At 41.9% G+C, this 20,015-nt stretch overlaps 1 protein-coding gene across 3 annotated transcripts in view; it reads left to right on the forward strand.

The window, feature by feature from the left end:
* The window catches only part of NAA25 (N-alpha-acetyltransferase 25, NatB auxiliary subunit), an 84,695-nt gene that overhangs the window by 38,326 nt on the left and 26,354 nt on the right, over positions 1 to 20,015 (forward strand). For all 3 annotated transcript variants that reach the window (XM_033220542.1, XM_033220544.1, XM_033220543.1), the window contains 6 exons: positions 716 to 885; positions 3,939 to 4,051; positions 11,208 to 11,415; positions 12,234 to 12,323; positions 18,269 to 18,449; positions 19,187 to 19,286. In XM_033220542.1, coding sequence (XP_033076433.1) covers positions 716 to 885; positions 3,939 to 4,051; positions 11,208 to 11,415; positions 12,234 to 12,323; positions 18,269 to 18,449; positions 19,187 to 19,286 — 862 coding nt within the window. The remainder of the gene's footprint in view (positions 1 to 715; positions 886 to 3,938; positions 4,052 to 11,207; positions 11,416 to 12,233; positions 12,324 to 18,268; positions 18,450 to 19,186; positions 19,287 to 20,015) is intronic.

The raw sequence follows: 20,015 nt of genomic DNA on the forward strand, positions 1-20,015 counted from the left end.
TTTTGTAGAGATGGGGTCTCCATGCATTGCCTAGGCTGGTCTCAAACTCATGAGCCCAAGCAGTCTTCCCACCTCAGCATCCCAAAGTGCTGGAATTTCAAGTGTGAGCCACCACACCCAGCCTTATATTTTTATTAGGCAATATTTTTTCTTTTTTCTTTTTTGTTTTGAGAGGGAGTCTTGCTCTATCATCTAGGCTGGAGTGCATTAGCATGATCTTGGCTCACTGCAACTTCTCCCTCCCGGGTTCAAGTGATTCTCCTGCCTCACCCTTCTGAGTAGCTAGGACTACAGGTGCATGCCACCACGCCCGGCTAATTTTTTGTACTTTTAGTAGAGATGGGGTTTCACCATGTTGGCCAGGCTGGTCTCGAACTCCTGACCTCAAGTGATCTGCCCACCTTGGGCTCCCAAAGTGCTGGGATTACAGGTGTGAGCCACCACGCCCGGCCAGGCAGTATTTCATATAGACAAAATTATTCATTCTTTTTTAAAAAAGGTTAAGTTATGCTGCAGTAATCAAATGTCAAAATTGAAAGTAATCTTATAACATGTTATCTGTTAGAATATGTTCGTAGTTCTCTTTTATTCCTTTTTCTATTATTTTATAATTATCAAAGTCTTTTTTTTTTTTTTTAATGAGTTTGGCTTGACTTTAAGCTTTGGGAAGAATGATGGAGGCAATAAAATACCTTTTTCACATGCTTCTCCTCAGCTCTCTAGAAGGAGAAGTACATTATTCTGCAGAAGAAGCTGTGAAGTTTATAGAAGATCGGATAACGGAAGAATCTAAAAGTTCTCGCCATCTCCGAGGACCACATCTAGCTAAATTGGAGCTGATTAGGCGTTTACGAAGTCAAGGTTGTAACGATGAGTACAAACTGGGTAAGAAACCATATGATATCTGGGAAGCCTGGAGAATGCCCTTAATACCCAAGTGCTATATTCGTTATTTGAGATCTACACTGGATAGAGTCATGTTTGGGAAGCAGATGTCTTCATAGCCTGAAAATATTTGCTAATGAATGGATCACTTATAAAATTAGTCCTTTATCATATATTCATCTTGGCTTAACATTAACTTATCTGCCTGTTCTGTCAGAGTCTTTGTCAGGCATTCTGTTGCTGACCCAACAATAAAGTCAAAATCAGCTGGTTGCAGTGGCTCACGCCTATAATCCCAGCACTTTGAGAGGCTGTTGTGGGTGGATTGCTTGAGCTCAGGAGTTGGAGATCAGCTGGGGCAACATGGTGAAACCCCGTCTACAAAAAATACAAAAAAATTAGTTGGGCATAGTGGCGCACATCTGTAGTCCTAGCTACTCAGGAGGCTGAGGCAGGAGAATCTCTTGAGCCCAGGAGGCAGAGGTTATAGTGATCTGAGATCGCGCCTTCACTCCAGCCTGGGTGACACAGCCAGAAACTGTCTCAAAAATTTAGTTACAAAAATTAAAAAATGAAAAAACCTGGCTGGGTGCAGTGGCTCACACCTGTAATCCTAGCACATTGGGAGGCCAAGGTGGGCGGAACACTTGAGCTCAGGAGTTCGAGACCAGCCTGGGCAACATGGCTGTAACCCTGTTTCTGCTAAAAATACAAAAACTTGGCCGGGCGCGGTGGCTCATGCCTGTAATCCCAGCACTTTGGGAGGCCGAGGCGAGTGGATCACCTGAGGTCAGGTGTTCAAGACCAGCCTGGCCAACTTGGTGAAACACTGTCTGTACTAAAAATACAAAAATTAGCCAGGCGTGGTGGCACACGCCTGTAGTTACAGCTACTTGGGAGGCTGAGGCAGGAGAATTGCTTGAACCTGGGAGGTGGAGGTTGTGAGCTGAGATCGTGCTGCTGTGCTCCAGCCTGGGTGACAGTGAGAGTCCGCCTCAAAAAACAAACAAAAAACCAAAAAGTTATCTGGGCGTGTTGGCACGTGCCTGTGTCCCAGCTACTTGGGAGGTTGAGACACGAGAATTGCTTGAACCAAGAGATGGAGGTTGTAGTTAGCCAAGATCGTGCCACTGCACTCCAACTTCAGCCTGGGTGACACAGCGAGACTCTGTCTTAAAACAAAAAAAAAAAAAATTAAAAACCCTCAAAAACAATAAAGTCAAAATCAATTTCAAAGTAAAATTGCCAGTTTTGGAAAAGTTTCGTGAAGTGGATGAAAGATTTCTTGAAAATCTGCTCGAAGCACTCAAAAAACTATTAACAAAAGAATATTTGATCCCAGCACTTTGGGAGGCCGAGACGGGCGGATCACGAGGTCAGGAGATCGAGACCATCCTGGCTAATACGGTGAAACCCTGTCTCTACTTAAAAATACAAAAAACTAGCCGGGCGACGAGGCGGGCGCCTGTAGTCCCAGCTACTCGGGAGGCTGAGGCAGGAGAATGGCGTAAACCGGAGAGGCGGAGCTTGCAGTGAGCTGAGATCCGGCCACTGCACTCCAGCCTGGGTGGCAGAGCAAGACTCCGTCTCAAAAAAAAAAAAAAAAGAATATTTGGTGGAATTAGCAATTTGTAACTGAAGAGAAAATTTACTTGGATAATGACAAGATAGCGGAAAAGAATGATGTGGATAGTAAAGCATTGAGAGAATCCTTCAGGAAATTTGATGAAGCCCTTAGATCTTTTTATAAAATGATTCTTTATGATCTTATTGCTCAATAAGTAAAGGATGTCATCATTGTACTAGTTCACAATTTTGCTGGAAAAATTACCATGTCCCTAAAGGAAAGCAGTAATTTTTTGCTCATACTACGAGTTTGCTTACAGGTTTTTATTTTATAATTTTTTTTTTGAGACAATGTCTCCCTTTGTTGCCCAGGTTGGAGTGTAGTGGTGCAATCTCCACTCACTGCAACCTCTGCCTCCTGAGTTCAAGTGATTCTCCTGCCTCAGCCTCCCAAGTAGCTGGAACTACAGGCAAGCGCCATCACATCTGGCTAATTTTTGTATTTTCAGTAGAGATGGGGTTTTGCCATGTTGCCCAGGCTGGTCTCAAACTCCTGGCCTCAAGTGATCTCCCCACCTTGGCCTCCCAAAGTGCTGGGATTACAGGCATGAGCAACTGCACCCGGCCTAGCTTAGAGTTTTTTTTTTTTTTTTGAGATGGAGTCTGTCTCTGTTGCCCAGGCTGCGGTGCAGTGGTGCAGTCTCGGCTCACTGCAACTTCCGCCTCCCAGGTTCAAACGATTCTCCTGCCTCAGCCTCCCAAGTAGCTGGGATTACAGGTGCGTACCACCACACCCAGCTAATTTTATATTTTTTAGTTGAGACGAGTTTCTCCATGTTGGCCAGGCTGGTCGCAATGATCTGCCCTCAGGTGATCCTGACCTCAGGTGATTTGCCCACCTTGGCCTCCCAAAGTGCTGGGATTATAGGCATGAGCCACTGCGCCCAGCCTATTTTATAATCTTTATTTTAATTTAAATTTTGAATGGAGTCTTGCTCTGTTGCCCAGGCTGGAATGCAGTGGCATGATCTTGGCTCACTGGAATCTCCACCTTCTGGGTTCAGGTGATCCTTTGCCTTATCCTCTCGAGCAGCTGGGATTACAAGCATGCACTATCACACCCGGCCAATTTTTGTACTTTTAGTAGAAATGGGGTTTCACCATGTTGCCAGGCTGGTCTTGAACTCCTGACTTCAAGGGATTGCCCGCCTTGGTCTTCCAAAGTGTGGGATTACATGTGTGAGCCACTGCATCCAGCCCATGTTTTTATTTTTTAAAGACTAGTCAGGTGCAGTGGTGAAAAGGGGGAAAGAGTAGGACAGTGAGTTCAGTCTGTAACTGAACAAGCAGTTGAGATAACCCACTATCTTGGGACCAGCCTCAAGCAAAATTTTGTTTTGATTGAGTGTTTTCAAACTAGATTCTCACTTAAATAGAAATTGCTTCTGTTCATGAGTAATAAAGTGATTTTGTTTCCCGCTCCCCAGGTGATCCAGAAGAATTAATGTTCCAATATTTTAAAAAGTTTGGCGATAAACCTTGTTGTTTTACAGACCTTAAGGTGTTTGTTGACCTCTTACCTGCTACACAGTGTACAAAAGTAAGTACTATACAGTTTAGAAGTTTGTTGGGTGCCTCTATTTGTTGAAACACAGAGGTTAAATATTTGGGTTTCTTTTCTAAAATGTGTGGAACTCATAATCATGAGATACAGTGATAACTGCCCTGTCAAGCTAAGTACTCTATGTGTTACAACATTGAAGGCATAATTTCTGGTTAAGTCACAATGGGAGTAAAGCCCTAACAGATGGTGGATTTTTATTTTGAGATAATTAAGGATTTACATGTAGTTGGAAGAAATAACACTTCTCATATATCCTTTATCTGTTTTGTCCCAATGGCAATATCTTGCACAATTATAGTGTAATATAATTAGGAAATTGACATTGCTCTCTTCTGTTGAACTTACTCAGTTTTTGCCAGTTTTGCATGCACTGATTTTTATGTGTTTGGGTGTTATGTGTGGATTTAGTGCAGTATGTGGTACATATGGGTGTGTGTGACTACTACCATAGTCAAGATACAGAACAGTCCCACCACCACCAGAATCCCATATGCTACAGTTTAATAACAATAGCCACCCCCCCATCTCTGGGCAGCTACTATGTTTTCTGTCTTTATAATTTTGTCATTTTATGAATATAAAGTACAGCCAGGTACGGTGGCACGTGCCTATAGTCCCCAGCTATTTGGGAGACTGAGGCAGCAGGATTGCTTGAGCACAGGAGTTTGAGGCTGCAGTGAGCTGTAGTCATGCCACTGCACTCCAACCTGAGCGACAGAGTGAGACTCTGTCTCTTAAAAAAAGAAAGAAAGAGGCTGGGTGCAGTGGCTTACGCCTGTAATCCCAGCACTTTGGGAGACTGAGGTGTGTGGATCACCTGAGGTCAGGAGTTCGAGACCAGCCTGGCCAATAATGGTGAAACCTTCTCTCTACTAAAAAATACAAAAAATTAGCCAGGTGTGGTGATGAGCACCTGTAGACCCAGCTACTTGGGAGGCTGAGGCAGGAGAATCGCTTGAACCCAGAAGGCAGAGGTTGCAGTGATCTGAGATCACAGCAACCACATGGTTGACTCTCCAGGAATTTATGCTGAGTGAAATAAGCCAATCTCAGAAGTTACTCATAGTATGATTCCGTTTATTTAATTTTTGTTTTTTGTTTTTGAGACAGGGTCTCACTCTGTGGCCCAGGCTCATTGCAACCTCCGCCTCCTGGGTTCCAGTGAATCTCATGCCTCAGCCTCCTAAGTAGCTGGGACTACAGGCACATGCCACCATGCCTGGCTAATTTTTGTAGTTTTAGTTAGAGACAGGGTTTTGCCATGTTTGCCAGGCTGGTCTCAAACTCCCGACCTCAAGTGATCCACCCGCCTCAGCCTTTCAAATTGCTGATAGTATGGATGTGAGCCACTGTGCCTGGATTTTTTTTTTTTTTTTTTTTAACTTTTGAGAATTGGGCAACACTTTATTCTATAAAATAGAACAAGTGTTCCCTACTGTTGAGTTTGCAGAGTTCTTTATATATCCTAGATACAAGTTCTTTGTCGGATATGTGGTTTCAGATGTATTCATCATCTTCATGAAATTCTGCAGCACAGAGTTTGCATTTTGAAGTCTAGTGGGCTCTCCTTTAAATGTCTTCTTTGTTTCTTTCTTTTTTTTTTTTTTTTTTGAGACGGATTCTTGCTCTCACTCTGTCGCCCAGGGTGGAGTGTTGTGGCACGATCTCTGCTCACTGCAACCTCTGCCTCCTGGTTCAAGGGATTCTCCTGCCTCAGCCTTCCAAGTAGCTGGGATTACTGGTGTGCTACCACGCCTGGATGATTTTTGTATTTTTGGTAGAGATGGAGTTTCACCATGTTGGCCAGGCTGGGAAGATTGGAAGTCTTTCTGTGACAGGGCTGCCACCATCAGTTCTCCCAGAAAACTTTCTGTTGTCCCCATGTGGAATGAATGAAGTGCACTGGAAGCACGGTGGATATAATTAGAGTATTTTTTTAGTGACCACATTTTTAGTCCATGAAGGTTCAATCCTTTGGCAGACCTGGGGTTACACATTTGGGGCAGATAGAGCAGTGCATTCCTCAACTGATAAGTAACCAGTGGTCTTGGGTTCTGAAATGACTGCTGCCATTCACATTGGTTTAGTAAAGCTCTGTTTGAGTTGTTGTGGTTGTAGGGCTCAGGCCAAGCCTGGAAGTTTCTGGATAAATTGTAACACATTCGGAAAGGAGAGTTATGGGTTATAGGAGGATTTAAAAGCATATAAGAGGGAAAAAATGGTTGAGTGGAGGAGAGGTTTGGTCTGTCAAGGACAGAGTGATACTGCCGTTCACTTATTTGAAAAGCTGTATTTAGAAGAGGGAGGAGAACAGGGACCAGCAAGAAGTTCTACAGGGAGCTCAGAATTTGGCTCACTGAGAAAAAGTTCTTTCTTAGTAGTGAGAATTCTCTCGAATACTGTGTAGGAGCTTCATGTGACTGGAGGGATTGAAGCGGAATGTAGATAAACCATGTGGGAGGGATTCATTCAGTAAGTGTCGAGCATATTGTGTGATAAGTCCTAAGATAAGGAATAACTGATCTTGTCTTACAGTGCTTATTGTCTTGCTAGTTGAAGCATCAAATGGTGGGGCTGCATTAGAGGAACACTTGCTGCTTTTAGCTGCGATTCATAAAGGTTTGCTACCATGAATCTAGTGCCAGTAACCTTTTCTGTACAGCTCTACTTCATTGGTATGTTTGAGAATCTTAGGTCATCTCATGTGATCCCACATAGTTAGAATCATCTATTCAGATGACCCTTACTAGAATGCTAGCAGTGATAAGCTGTAGTCACTATTCTGTGAGAATAAGGATTTAAAGCTGTTACATTGAGTTTATAGTCCTAGTCTATGTAAATTTTACTTGAGAGGTAATTTTGCTGCCACTTTTTGACTGTAGGATGACTTCAGTAGGTAAATATCCTGCCACTCAGCAAGTATGTTTGTCAGAGGATTACGAACTGTCCAAGTCAAGCTGAGAATTGTTGTCCTAATGAATTATGAACCAAATCTTTTTAAAGTCTGACTAGCCCCTAAGAGTGAGCCAGTGAGTTCAGTTATCCTGAAGTGGCTCACCCTGGATATGTTGTAATCTTTGTTTTGGGGTTTTAGCTAAACAATAAAATGATTCTGGTGTTTTTTTTTTTTTTTTTTTTTTTGAGACAGAGTCTCGCTCTGTTGCCCAGGATGGAGTGCAGTGGCATGATCTTGGCTCACTGCAACCTCCACCTCCTGGGCTCAAGTGATTCTCCTGCCTCAGCCTCCCCAGTAGCTGGAATTATAGATGTCCATCACCATGCCTGGCTAATTTTTTTTTTTTTTTTTTTTTTTTGAGACAGTTTCGCTCTTGTCGCCCAGGCTGGAGTGCAATGGTGCAGTCTTAACTCACTGTAACCTCCGCCTCCTGGGTTCCAGTGATTCTCCTGCCTCAGCCTCCCGAGTAACTGGGATTACAGGCACCCGCCATCATGTCCAGCTAATTTTTTTTGTATTTTTAGTAGAGATGGGCTTTCATCATGTTGGCCAGGCTGGTCTTGAACTCCTGGCCTCAAGTGATTTGCCCGCCTTGGCCTCCCAAAGTGCTGGGATTGCAGACCTGAGCCACTGCACCCAGCCTAATTTTTGTGTTTTTAGTAGCGATGGGGTTTCACCATATTGGCCATACTGGTCTCGAACTCTTGAGCTCAGGTGATCCACCCACCTCGGCCTCCCAAAGTGTTGGGGTTACAGGCATGAGCCACCGCGACCAACTAATTCTAGTTTTTATTTTTTATTTTATTTTATTTTTTGAGACAAGTTTCGCTCTTGTTGCCCAGGCTAGGGTGCAATGGTACCATCTCGGCTCACTGCAAGCTCTGCCTCCCAGGTTCAAGCAGTTCTCCTGCCTAAGCTGCCCGAGTAGCTGGGATTACAGGCATGCACCACCATGCCTGGCTAATTTTGTATTTTTAGTAGAGACGGGGTTTCTCCATGTTGGTGAGGCTGGTCTCGAACGCCCAACCTCAAGTGATCCACCCGCCTTAGCCTCCCAATGCTGGGATTACAGGCGTGAGCCACTGTGCCTGGCCTCAGCGATTCTAGTTTTAAAGGAAATTTTTTGCACAGCAGTAAAACTGTACAGACTAAAGAATGAGCAGATTGTTTTGTAACAAAACCTTGTCAGGAAGATTTTTCTTTAGCATCCACTAAAGAAGGCCACAATAAACCTAACTAATACATAAAATGGCTTGCAAGGTTAGAAGAACTGGCAGTAGAAACTATACAAGCATTTAATCAAAAACATGAAAATAATGGCTAGGCATGGTGGCTCATGTCTGCAATCCCAGCACTTTGGGAGGCTGAGACGGGTGACTTGAGTTCAGGAGTTTGAGACCAGCCTGGCCAACATGGCAAAGCCCCGTGGCTACTAAAAATACAAAAATTAGCCGGGTGTGGTGGTGCATACCTATAGTCCCAGCTACTCTGATGGCTGAAGCAAGAGAATCGCTTGAACCCGGGAGGCAGAGGTTGCAGTGAGCCGGGATTGCACCACTGTACTCCAGCCTGGGCAACAGAGTGAGACTCCATCTCAAAAACAACAACAACAAAAACATGAAAATCAGTGCTGCAGTTTGTTAAAAGTATGGAATATATATATCTGATCATAATGATTAAAATTAATAGAATTATAGGGAAATTGAAGCAAATTCATTACAGATGTGAAACTGCAGGATGAGTGGGATTTTGTTTTAATTTTTTTTTTTTCATTTGTATCAAAAAATTACATGTACTGGAGCTGGGGACAGTGGCACGCACCTATCGTCACAGCTACTCAGGAGGCTGAAGCAGGAGGATTGCTTGAGTCCAGGAATTCGAGTCCAGCCTGGACAACATAGTGAGACCCCTTCCCAAAAAAGGAAGAAGAAATACATGTACTGTATAAAATTGAAAAAGTCAGATAGTATCACAAGGCTTATGTTGAGAGGCAGTAGTCACTCTTTATGTTCCAGCTCAACAGATGCAAATCACTTTCAACTAAATTCTTTTGTTATTTTCCTCCATATTTCGAGATTATTTTCATATTTCCTCCATATTTCTATATTATTTCAATTTATTTTTATAGTTATAGTCTTAACCTATTGGTGCCCTTCTGTGGAAGGTGATTAGTTGTTTATAACAAATCAATTGCCCTCTTATATACTTAGGATAAAACATAAGATTCTGTTCTCTCTACCCTTCTCTTCACCAATGTAAGAAATGCTTTCCATTCCAAAATGCCTGTTTGCTACTATCTGTTTAGGAACTTACATATTTGTCTGATAGCATTCTGGGATATGGTTGGGAGTACGGGGTGGGAGCCTGAAATTATCACTGAATAAGCAAATTTCACTTTATTCCTGTGTTTTCAGCTATGACTGCTGTCTCTGACTCTTTCTCTGGTTCAGCGCATTATGGCTATAAAACCGAGGCTATTCTACTCACACTTAGAAATTCCATCTGTGAACTTTGGGAGGGGCCTAACTTCTTAGAAATTTATATATTCTATTTTAGTCCCATCAGCACTTTAGCCTTTAGGGGCACCTGGTGCCCTTAGTCTCTGAGTCTTCCAAGATTCTGTAACTAGAGTGCGCTTCCTGCTTATTGGGGTCTGCCTCATTGCATGCTGTTAGATTTCGGTATTCTTGGCAACTTAAGTTATTACTTACCACCTGTTCTTGTATCTTTTGAATCTTGATGATTTTTATTTGCTGTCGTCTCTCATTTCTTCACATATTCTTTTTTTCTTCTTTTTTTTGAGACAGGGTCTCGCTGTGTCACCCAGGCTGGAGTGGAATGGTGGGACGATGGCTCACTGGAGGTTCAAACTCCTGGGCTCAAGCCATCCTCTTGCCTCAGCCTCTTGAGTAGGTGGAACTACAGGCGTGCACCACTATGCCTGGCTATGTGTTTTTTTATTTTATATTTTTAGTAGAGATGAGATCTCACTGTGTGCCCAGGCTGATCTTGAACTCTTGAGCTCAAGTGATTCTCCCATCTCTGCCTCCCAAAGTGCTGGGCTTATAGGTGTGAGCCGCAGCTCCCAGCCTCTTCACATATTCTTGATCTTTGTGGGTTTATTCTTTTTTTTTTTTTTTTTTAATATGGAGTTTCACTCTTGTTGCCCAGGCTGGAGTGCAGTGGCGCGATCTTGGCTTACTGCAACCACCGCCTCCTGGGTTCAAGCGATTCTCCTTCCTGCCTCAGCATCCTGAGTAGCAGGGATTACAGGTGTGTGCCAGCATACCATGCCTGGCTAATTGTTTTGTGTATTTTTAGTAGAGATGGGGTTTCACCATGTTAGCCCAGCGGGTCTTGAACTCCTGGCCTGAAGTGATCTGCCCGCCTTCTCCTTCCAAAGTGCTGTGATTACAGACCTGAGCCACTGCACCTGACCTCTTCTTTTTATTCCTTACTGACATCTTAATAGGATTTTAGAATTGAGAGGAAATAAGCATGTATTTAATAAATAAATGACTAGAACTGGTATGTGGGTTTTATTTTGTAATTTTAATCCAAATTTAAAGGATGAAAAACATTTTAAGGCAAGATGTAACCATTGGGAGAAAACTGGATGAATGGTACATGGGATCTCTGTTATTTCTCATAGTTGAGTATGAATCTATAATTATAATAAGTTCAATTAAGAAAAATGTAGGGTCACTGACATGAGGTAAACAGTATCTTTCCATGTATAACCTTTCCTTTCAGAATTTGTCAGCATAATTACAGATTAAAATTTTTAAAATTTTTTGGTAATCTGCTCTTTTCTATAGTCTTCCTAATGTTTTCATTGCTGTAATATATATTATGTTAATATGCTATAAGTTATGGAACATTTTCAGAATTATAAAAATCTTTCACTGCCTGTAGTACATGGTATTGACGAATACTTTTGGCCAGTAATGAATGAGTGTGCCAGTTTCATTGGAGCTTCACCAGTGTTGTGTGCTGTCACAACTTTTTTTCGTTTTAGCTATTTTGGTAGATAGAAAATGGTATATGAAAGGAATTTTAGTTTTTGGTTTTTTTTCTTGATGTCTTTTTCTAGACCATTTCAATTTCTGTTAATTATGGCCTACTGAAGACTAGTTGTGTTTTGAGACCTTTGCTCCTTTTTTCCCCACTTTGCAGTTTATTAATCAGTTACTTGGAGTTGTTCCTTTGTCGACACCAACAGAGGATAAGCTGGCACTGCCTGCTGACATCAGAGCTCTGCAGCAACATTTGTGTGTGGTGCAGCTGACGAGGTTACTTGGCTTGTACCACACCATGGATAAAAATCAGAAATTGAGTGTGGTCAGAGAATTGATGTTAAGGTACCAGCATGGACTGGAATTTGGTGAGCAACCATTCAAAATGTGCAGTAGTTCCCTGATCTACGCTAAGACTTAGAAGTCAGTTTTTTAAGCACCTGTAGCATCCTGTTTTAATGAGTTTTGTAAGGAGACTGTTTTGTCTGGGAAGACCATCTAAGTAATATGATGTAAAGCCTTTCTTAAGCCTGGAGTTTTAAATAATTCGGATTGGCTTTCAGTTGTCTATGTTCTTGATCTGATGAGCTAACTTTTTATTAGATTGGGGCTCATATAGATTGCATAGTTTATGATAATTATGACATTTTCTGCTTGTAGGCCTAAGTATTCTTAATATACAGACTGTAAGTGAACAAAAGGAATATTGTAAATTGTAAGATAAATATTTAGTTTAGAAATAGATGATCTTCAGATAGGTGTGGCCTTTGCTAGACATATGTGATAGACATATAATTGTCTCACTATAAGATGTCAGTATTTATCTGTAATCTAAAGAATTAGATGAAGTCAGGAGCATATTGTGAATTTAGTTATACATGGCACTTGGCTTATGTTCTTTTCTTCACTTCAACCTCCTTCAAATCTTCCTTTTCTCCCTTTGGGAACATCATGGATACCACCTCTGCTCTGGAACCCTACCTTCTGTTCCAGCTGAGTGTGGTCTCACCTTCTTTTGAACCCTTTGATTCATGGTTCATATTTTTCTCCTGATACTTATCTTATTCTTAATTTTCTTTTACTTTTCCTCTTCTCCCCCCTGTCACTTTCCTGCTTTTAAAAACTCCTATGGGGTCAGTAATAGTTGAACAAACGTTAAAATAGATATGATTTTTTTCCCCCGTAGGGAAAACCTGTTTGAAAACAGAATTGCAATTTTCTGACTATTACTGTCTCCTTGCTGTACATGTGCTTATTGATGTATGGAGGGAAACAGGTAAGTAGCAGTGATTTCAGTTCAACTTTACTTTTTGCTTTTATTGATTATAAGTCCTGCATTATTTTGTTAGACTAATTATACAATCCACAAATTTTATTTATGCTTTTAGGTTCTGCTTTTCTTGATATTTCTAGGGTGCTTCCAGAAAAACCTGTTTTGGCCAGGTGCGATGACTCATGCCTATAATCCTAGCACTTTGGGAGGCTGAGGCGGGTGGATCACCTCAGGTCAGGAGTTCAAGACTAGCCTGGCCAACATGACAAAACTTTGTCTCTACCAAAAATGCAAAAATTAGCTGGGCATTTTGGCACATGCCTGTAGTCCCTGCTACTTGGAAGGCTGAGGCAGGAGAATTGCTTGAGCTTGGGAGGCGGAGGTTGCAGTGAGCCGAGACCGTGCTGCTGCATTCCAGCCTGGGAAACAGAGCAAGACACCGTCTCACAACAACAACAACAAAAACTATCTCCAATTTATCCCCTTGTAACCAGGATAATGTTAAATGAATGGATATCTGTTCTGTTTTTAAGTGTTTGTGAATAATAAGTAGTGACTATAAAAAAAAAAACTATGACAAAGCTACAAAAATTAAAATACAATGAAAGTGACTAAGAAATACATGCACAGGCCTGTGGAACAGAATATCTTTCTGGATAAAGAAAGATAAAGAAAAATGCATTCTTTCTGGAATATAGTTTGTCTCATTTAAGATAAAAATATAAGACGTGGTAAAGGAAGCATCGTGAGTGATTGGGGAAGAAAAGAATGATGCAGGAAATGGTATTGGGTTGCCTTTTCTTTAGGTCCCACACCCTGACATATTCTCTTATTAGCAGTTTTGGAGAAAAAATAACTTTAGGTGCTTATTGCATATTATTCATGAGAATTAAACTATAGAAGAAACAAAGGGCTAAAGAGGCAATGGTAAGCAAGATAAACACAACCCCTGCCCTCATGGATCATTTCACAGAGCTCTCAGTTTTGCTTGTTGTTGAGATGGAGTTTTGCTCTTGTTGCCCAGGCTGGAGTGCAGTGGCGTGATCTCAGCTCACTGCAACCTCCGCCTCCTGGGTTCAAGCGATTCTCGTGCCTTAGCCTCAGAGTAGCTGGGATTACAGGCATGTGCCACCACGCCCAGCTAGTTATTGTTTTGTTTGTTTGTTTGTTTTGAGATGAGTCTCGCTCTGTCACCCAGGCTGGAATGCAGTGGTGCCATCTCAGCTCACTGCAAGCTCCGCCTCCTGGGTTCATGCCATTCTCTTGCCTCAGCCTCCCAAGTAGCTGGGACTACAGGTGCCCGCCACCACGCCCGGCTAATTTTTTGTATTTTTAGTAGAGAGGGGGTTTCACCATGTTAGCCAGGATGGTCTCAATCTCCTGACCTCATGATCCGCCCACCTTGGCCTCCCAAAGTGCTGGGATTACAGGCGTGAGCCACCGCGCCCGGCCAGGTTTTGTATTTTAAATAGAGACGAGGTTTTGCCATGTTGGCCAGGCTGGTCTCGAACTCCTGACCTCAGGTGATCCGCCCACCTCAGCCTCCCAGAGTGCTGGGATTCAGGCGTGAGCCACCGCACCCGGCCTTATCATGCCATTCTTAAAATCCTTCAGACCTCAGGAAGCTGAGGCTTGAGCCCAGTAGTTCAAGGCTGCAGTGAGCTATGATCACACCATTACCTGGGTGACACAGCAGGACCCTGTCTCTAAAAAATTTAAAAAGAAAAAAAATCCTTCGGAGGTACCCTGTTTTCCTGAAGATAAACGTCAGATGTTTTAGGATATTTTATAATGCTATTTATAATCTGGCCTGTGTCCACACCTCCAGATTCTTAGGTATTTATGCTCTTGAATATGCTTTAAAATTTTTTTGCAGCTATCACTTAACATCATGTTGCCTGTCTTTGAAATAACTTTCTTACCTCCCTCATCTAACTTTTACTCAAATGGTGCCTTTAACGAAGCCTGTCTTGGTTTTAACTCCTTCACCACTGGGGATTTTATGTTCCTCTGAACTTCTGTAGAACATGGTATGTAACCACATGGTAGTGTTTTGTTTTGTTTTTTTGAGACGGAGTCTCGCTCTGTCGCCCAGGCTGGAGTGCAGTGGCCAGATCTCAGCTCACTGCAAGCTCCACCTCCCGGGTTTATGCCATTCTCCTGCCTCAGCCTCCCGAGTAGCTGGGACTACAGGCGCCCGCCACTACGCCCGGCTAGTTTTTTTTGTATTTTTTAAGTAGAGACGGGATTTCACTGTGTTAGCCGGGATGGTCTTGATCTCCTGACCTCGTGATCCGCCCGTCTCGGCCTCCCACAGTGCTGGGATTACAGGCTTGAGCCACCGCGCCTGGCCGGTAGTGTTTTTTTTTTTTAGTTTGTTTTGAGATGGAGTCTCGCTCTGTTGCCCAGGCTGGAGTGTAATGGCACGATGTTGGCTCACCGCAACATCGTCCTCCCGGGTTCAAGCAATTCTCCTGTCTCAGCCGCCCAAGTAGCTGTGATTATAGCACTTGCCACTATGCCTGGGTAATTTTTGTTTTTGTTTTTTGTTTTTGAGACAAAGTCTCGCTCTGTCACCAGGCTGGAGTGCAGTGGCGCAATCTCGACTCACTGCAACCTCTCCTTCCTGGGTTCAAGTGATTCTCCTGCCTCAGCCTCCCGAGTAGCTGGGACTACAGGCGCCCGTCGCCACACCCGGCTAATTTTTTGTATTTTTAGCAGAGACGGAGTTTCACCGTGTTGGCCAGGATGGCCTCCATCTCTTGACCTCGTGATCCACCCACCTTGGCCTCCCAAAGTGCTGGAATTACAGGCGTGAGCCACTGTGCCTGGCCTGATTTTTGTATTTTTAGTAGAGATGGGGTTTCACCATGTTACTCAGACTGGTCTCAAACTCCTAACTTCAGGTGATCTGTCCGCCTCGCCTCCTAAAATGCTGGGATTACAGGCGTGAACCACCGAGTCCGGCCCATGGTACTTGTTACACTGTATTGTACCAAGGATGACAGTGAAATCCTTGTCGTCAGGTAACTTGTTATTTGAGCCCCTAGATTCATGAGGCTACATAGGGCAGCAAGTCATTTTTTACATGAAAACATTAATGAACTGCTCACGTAGTAATTTGATCCCCACACAGATAGCCTTTCTTACTTATGCCTAGCATCTGTTCTCACCAATAGTGACTATGGCTTTGCTAGTCTCTTATATTAATATTTTGAGCAAGATTATATGGCCATATGATAATAGTAACAACTGACAGTTGATTAGCAGGCATGTGAAAGTACTTTACACAAATTAAACAATTTTAGTTTAGTTTAGTTTAGTTTAGTTTTTTGAGATGGAGTCTCAGTCTGTCGCCTGGGCTAGCGTGCAATGATGCAGTCTTGGGTCACTGCAACCTCCGCCTCCCAGGTTCAAGCGATTCTCCTGCCTCAGCCTCCTGACTAGCTGGGATGACAGGTGCGCACCACCACACTTGGTTAATTTTTGTATTTTTAATAGAGACAGGGTTTCACCATGTTGGACAGGTTGGTCTTGGACTCCTGACCTCGTGATCCGTCTGCCTCGGCCTCCCAAAGTGCTGGCATTACATGCATGAGCCACTGCGCCCGGCCAATTTAAACATTTTAATAATATAGTTACTATCACAGTTTTATAGATGAGAGAAGTGGAGGGCAGAGAGAAAAAAGGTAAATTGTCCAAAATCCTGCAGTGCAGACAAATACATGGGAATCATTTGCAAAATGAAATTGTAGATCTTGTAAAGATGCAGGGCTTCTTAAAGTCAGTGAAACGGATGATGAAAGTACTCCAGTCACAGTCATAATCATTGTTCAAGGTGCACCTGGCAGAACTTAGAAATCAATAGAAAGTTGATTAGAGCATTTAAAGAGATTCATTTGAATTCAAAAGGATTGAGTGCTTCAGGAAGTTGATGTTCTCAAATATTTTTTTCTGAAAGGCTTTTCTTTTTAAGACAGGATTTCACACTGTAATCCAGGCTGGAGTGCAGTGGCACCATAGTAGCGCTCTGTAGCCTCAACCTCCTGGGCTCAAGGGATCCTCCCACTTCAGTCTCCTGGGTAACTGGGAGTATAGGCACATGCCACCATGCCTGACTAGTTTTTGTATTATTTATTTATTTAGTTAATTTTAAATGTTTTTAAATTTATTTTTTATTTATTATTAAATTTTATTTTTATTTTGAGATGGAGTCTTACTCCGTCACCCAGGCTGGAGTGCTGTGGTGTGATCTCGGCTCACTGCAACCTGTGTCTCCTGGGTTCCATCAATTCTCCTGCCTCAGCCTCCTGAGTAGTTGGAATTATCCACCACGCCTGGCTAATTTTTGTATTTTTAGTAGAGAAGAGGTTTTACCATGTTGGCCAGGCTGGTCTCGAATTCCTGACCTGAGGTGATCCGCTTCCCTGCCCTCCCAGAGTCCTGGGATTACAGGTGTGAGCCACTGCGCCCAGCCAGTTTTTGTATTTTTTGTAGAGATGGGGTTTTGCCGTGTTTCCCAGGCTGGTTTGAAACTCCTGGGCTCAAGCCATTTCCCTGCCTTGTCCTCCCAAACTGCTGGGATTACGGGCATGAGCTACTGTGCCCGGCCTATCTTTCTTTTCTTTTGGAAAACAGCATATAGAATATTAACTTAAAATCTTACTGTATGGTGCTTTCATTTTTGCTGTTGTTACTGACTGTAAAAGTAGCTTGTTCAAATTTTGGAAAGCAGTTTACTTAAAATCTCACTTTTTTGGACCTCAAAAGCACTCTATCACTTTTGCATTTTTTCTTTTTTTTCTTTTCTTTTCTTGAGACAAAGTTGCACTCTGCTGCCAAAGTTGGAGTGCGGCGGCATGATCACAGCGCATTGCAGCCTCAACCTCCTAGGGTGAAGCAATCCTCCCAACCTCAGCCTCCTGAGTAGCTGGAACCATAGGCAGTGTGCACCACCACATCTGGCTAATTTTTTCAAAAATGTTTTTAGTAGAGACAAGGTCTAGCTATGTTGTTCAGGCTGATCTCAAACTTGTGGGCTCAAGTGATCCTCCCATCTCAGCTTCCCAAAGTGCTGGGAATATAGGCATGAGCCACCATGTCCAGCTAACATTTTTTTTGTGTGTTTTTCTTCTCTCTCTCTCTGTGCGTATTTTAAGAGTTGAGATCAACTCTTTGTACTAACTTGAATTTTCTCTCTCTATGTGTGTTTTACTGAACATTCTTGCACAAACATTTTCCTTTGTAATTAAAAAGTCTTCATTACTGTCAAGTAGTTATATGATGTTTCCATGTATGGAAGTCACCATAATTTACCTAATCAGCCTCCCATCATTATATCACTAGATAGTACGATAACTATTTTTATATATAAAGCTTTATCTGTAATTCATAGTATTTTCTTTAGATGGATCCTAAAGAATAAGTTACTTAATCTTGAAGCCTACAGATACATGTACCTTTTGAAATTTCATAGACCAAAAAAAAAAATTTAGTTTGATTATTGAGTAAATATTTTCAAACATCCTATTTGCCATTCTGTTAGTAGAGTTACATATGGAAGAAAAATGATGTCTATAGAGAACATCTGTCTGGGGTTTCATAAAGGAAATCCTACAGGGGCAAGATGCTGAGCTCCAGTTTTCCTTCAAAGTCCATCTCTTCCCAGAGTCTGAGATTCTGTAACTTCCCCCCATAAGACCTGGCCACTTAAATTCTGCATCATTTTTGCCGCGGGCATGTTTAAGAATAGACTTGACTATTGAGGGACTCTCTATTTAGGCGAAATTCTCTATTTTGGTTATAGATGTATATCTAAAATTTGTTCTCTGTCATTTAACTTCATTTATAGAGTGGGGGTGATGATGTCAATAAGGTTTTGTTTTTTGTTTTTGGGAAGCTTTCATTTGCTGTCAAGATCAGTGGATAATGTTGTATTTTGGTTCTAGGTGACGAGACTGCTGTGTGGCAGGCCCTGACTTTGCTGGAAGAGGGATTAACCCATAGCCCTTCCAATGCTCAGTTCAAATTGCTGCTTGTTCGAATCTACTGTATGCTGGGTGCATTTGAACCAGTGGTGGATCTTTACTCCAGCCTTGATGCTAAGCATATCCAGCATGATACCATTGGGTTGGTAGTATATACTCTGAATAATGAGCAGCCAGCTACACCAGTGTGGGGTATACAGGACTTTAAATTAGATTTTAAAGTTGATCCTGACATTAAGCCTTTTTGATTAAATAATAATCTGTTATGATTCATTGCAAAGCAGAAAGATTTTTATATTTCCCAGCATTTTGTAGTAATTTGAAAATTTGCACAATTTAGAAATGTAAGAGAGTTTTCCTCAGAGATAGCAAACATATATATATATATATACACACACACACACTTTGAACCCTTATTCTTAGCACACATTATTTTGAAGTGTTCATTTCCGCTTTGCAGTTGAAGTTGACACATATACTTTATTGACCTCAACAAAGTTTGAATTTGTATTTTGGATTTGTATTTAGACTACTCTTTATTATTATGCTATTATCACTTAATGGCATTTTCTCTGTTGTCTATGGTGCTGTTTTAGGAAGACAGCATTATGTTCTCTTAGAACTTTTATGTACCATTAATCATCAGAGTGTAAGAAAGCCTAGTATAGAACTTTAGGTCTCCCACAAAACTGAGTTAACTTTTTGCTTTTTTTTAAATTTTAACTTGTGAATTAGATCATTTCTGTGGGAGTATGTTTTAGTGTTTTCTTATGCCTAGCTATTTTTTTGCCACGTAATTTGAAGTGTAATATTTGTTACTTGAGGTAGGTAAGTAAGTATAACATGTCTTTTTTTTTTCCTTCTTTCCTTCTGATCTAGTTATCTTTTGACCCGATATGCTGAATCTCTAGGTCAGTATGCTGCTGCGTCCCAATCCTGTAACTTCGCACTCAGGTTTTTTCACTCCAACCAGAAAGATGTAAGTGAAAAACTATTTTTTAACGTGATCTTGCCTGCTGACTGTACACTGTTGAGGAGCGCGTCACCTCATGTCACAAGTACACGTGTTAAGGTGCACTATGCTGAACTAGCAAGTACCCTTAGACCACAGCTTACTGTCCAAGGCTGGTAGGGAGAGGTAGAGAGTTATTTATGTTTGTTAGAATGGGTGTGTTTGATAGACTCTTTGGAAAGTTGCATTTAAAACTGATATTTACTGAATGGGAAGTGTTATTCATCTTAGACCTGTCTTTTGATCTCTAAGAGACTTTTCCAAGGGTAAAAGAAACAGCCCATAAGCATTCATAGCCTGGGATGCCATTTAACATTCTGCAGTAGCAGCTGCTCTCTGTTACTTTTATTTAACTCTGAAATGTATGTCCATTGTGCTGTTTGCCAACAGTGAATGTACTTGTATTTTCTTAGAAAATTAAAAGGCATTCCAAGAAACTTAGGTGAATAATATGTTTTTTAAAGTAGAAATAAATAAAATAGAGCTTCTCTGTGCCATAATGAAAGGATGGGATTTGCACCATATTTTTCACTGTAAGCAGACTTGGGCTCTACTTGTTGGTTAAGCAGAAGTTTTTGTAAGAAAACCATATGGTCTGTACTCAGTCGACCAATTGTGAAAGACTGCCCAACAATGAATGTGGAGAAAAGGAATGTCTCCAGGGTGGTCACTGCCTACTTGGTTTTCACAGACTTC

Source organism: Trachypithecus francoisi, unplaced genomic scaffold, assembly GCF_009764315.1.
Source record: "Trachypithecus francoisi isolate TF-2019V2 unplaced genomic scaffold, Tfra_2.0 Lachesis_group11, whole genome shotgun sequence".
Lineage (NCBI taxonomy): Eukaryota > Metazoa > Chordata > Mammalia > Primates > Cercopithecidae > Trachypithecus > Trachypithecus francoisi.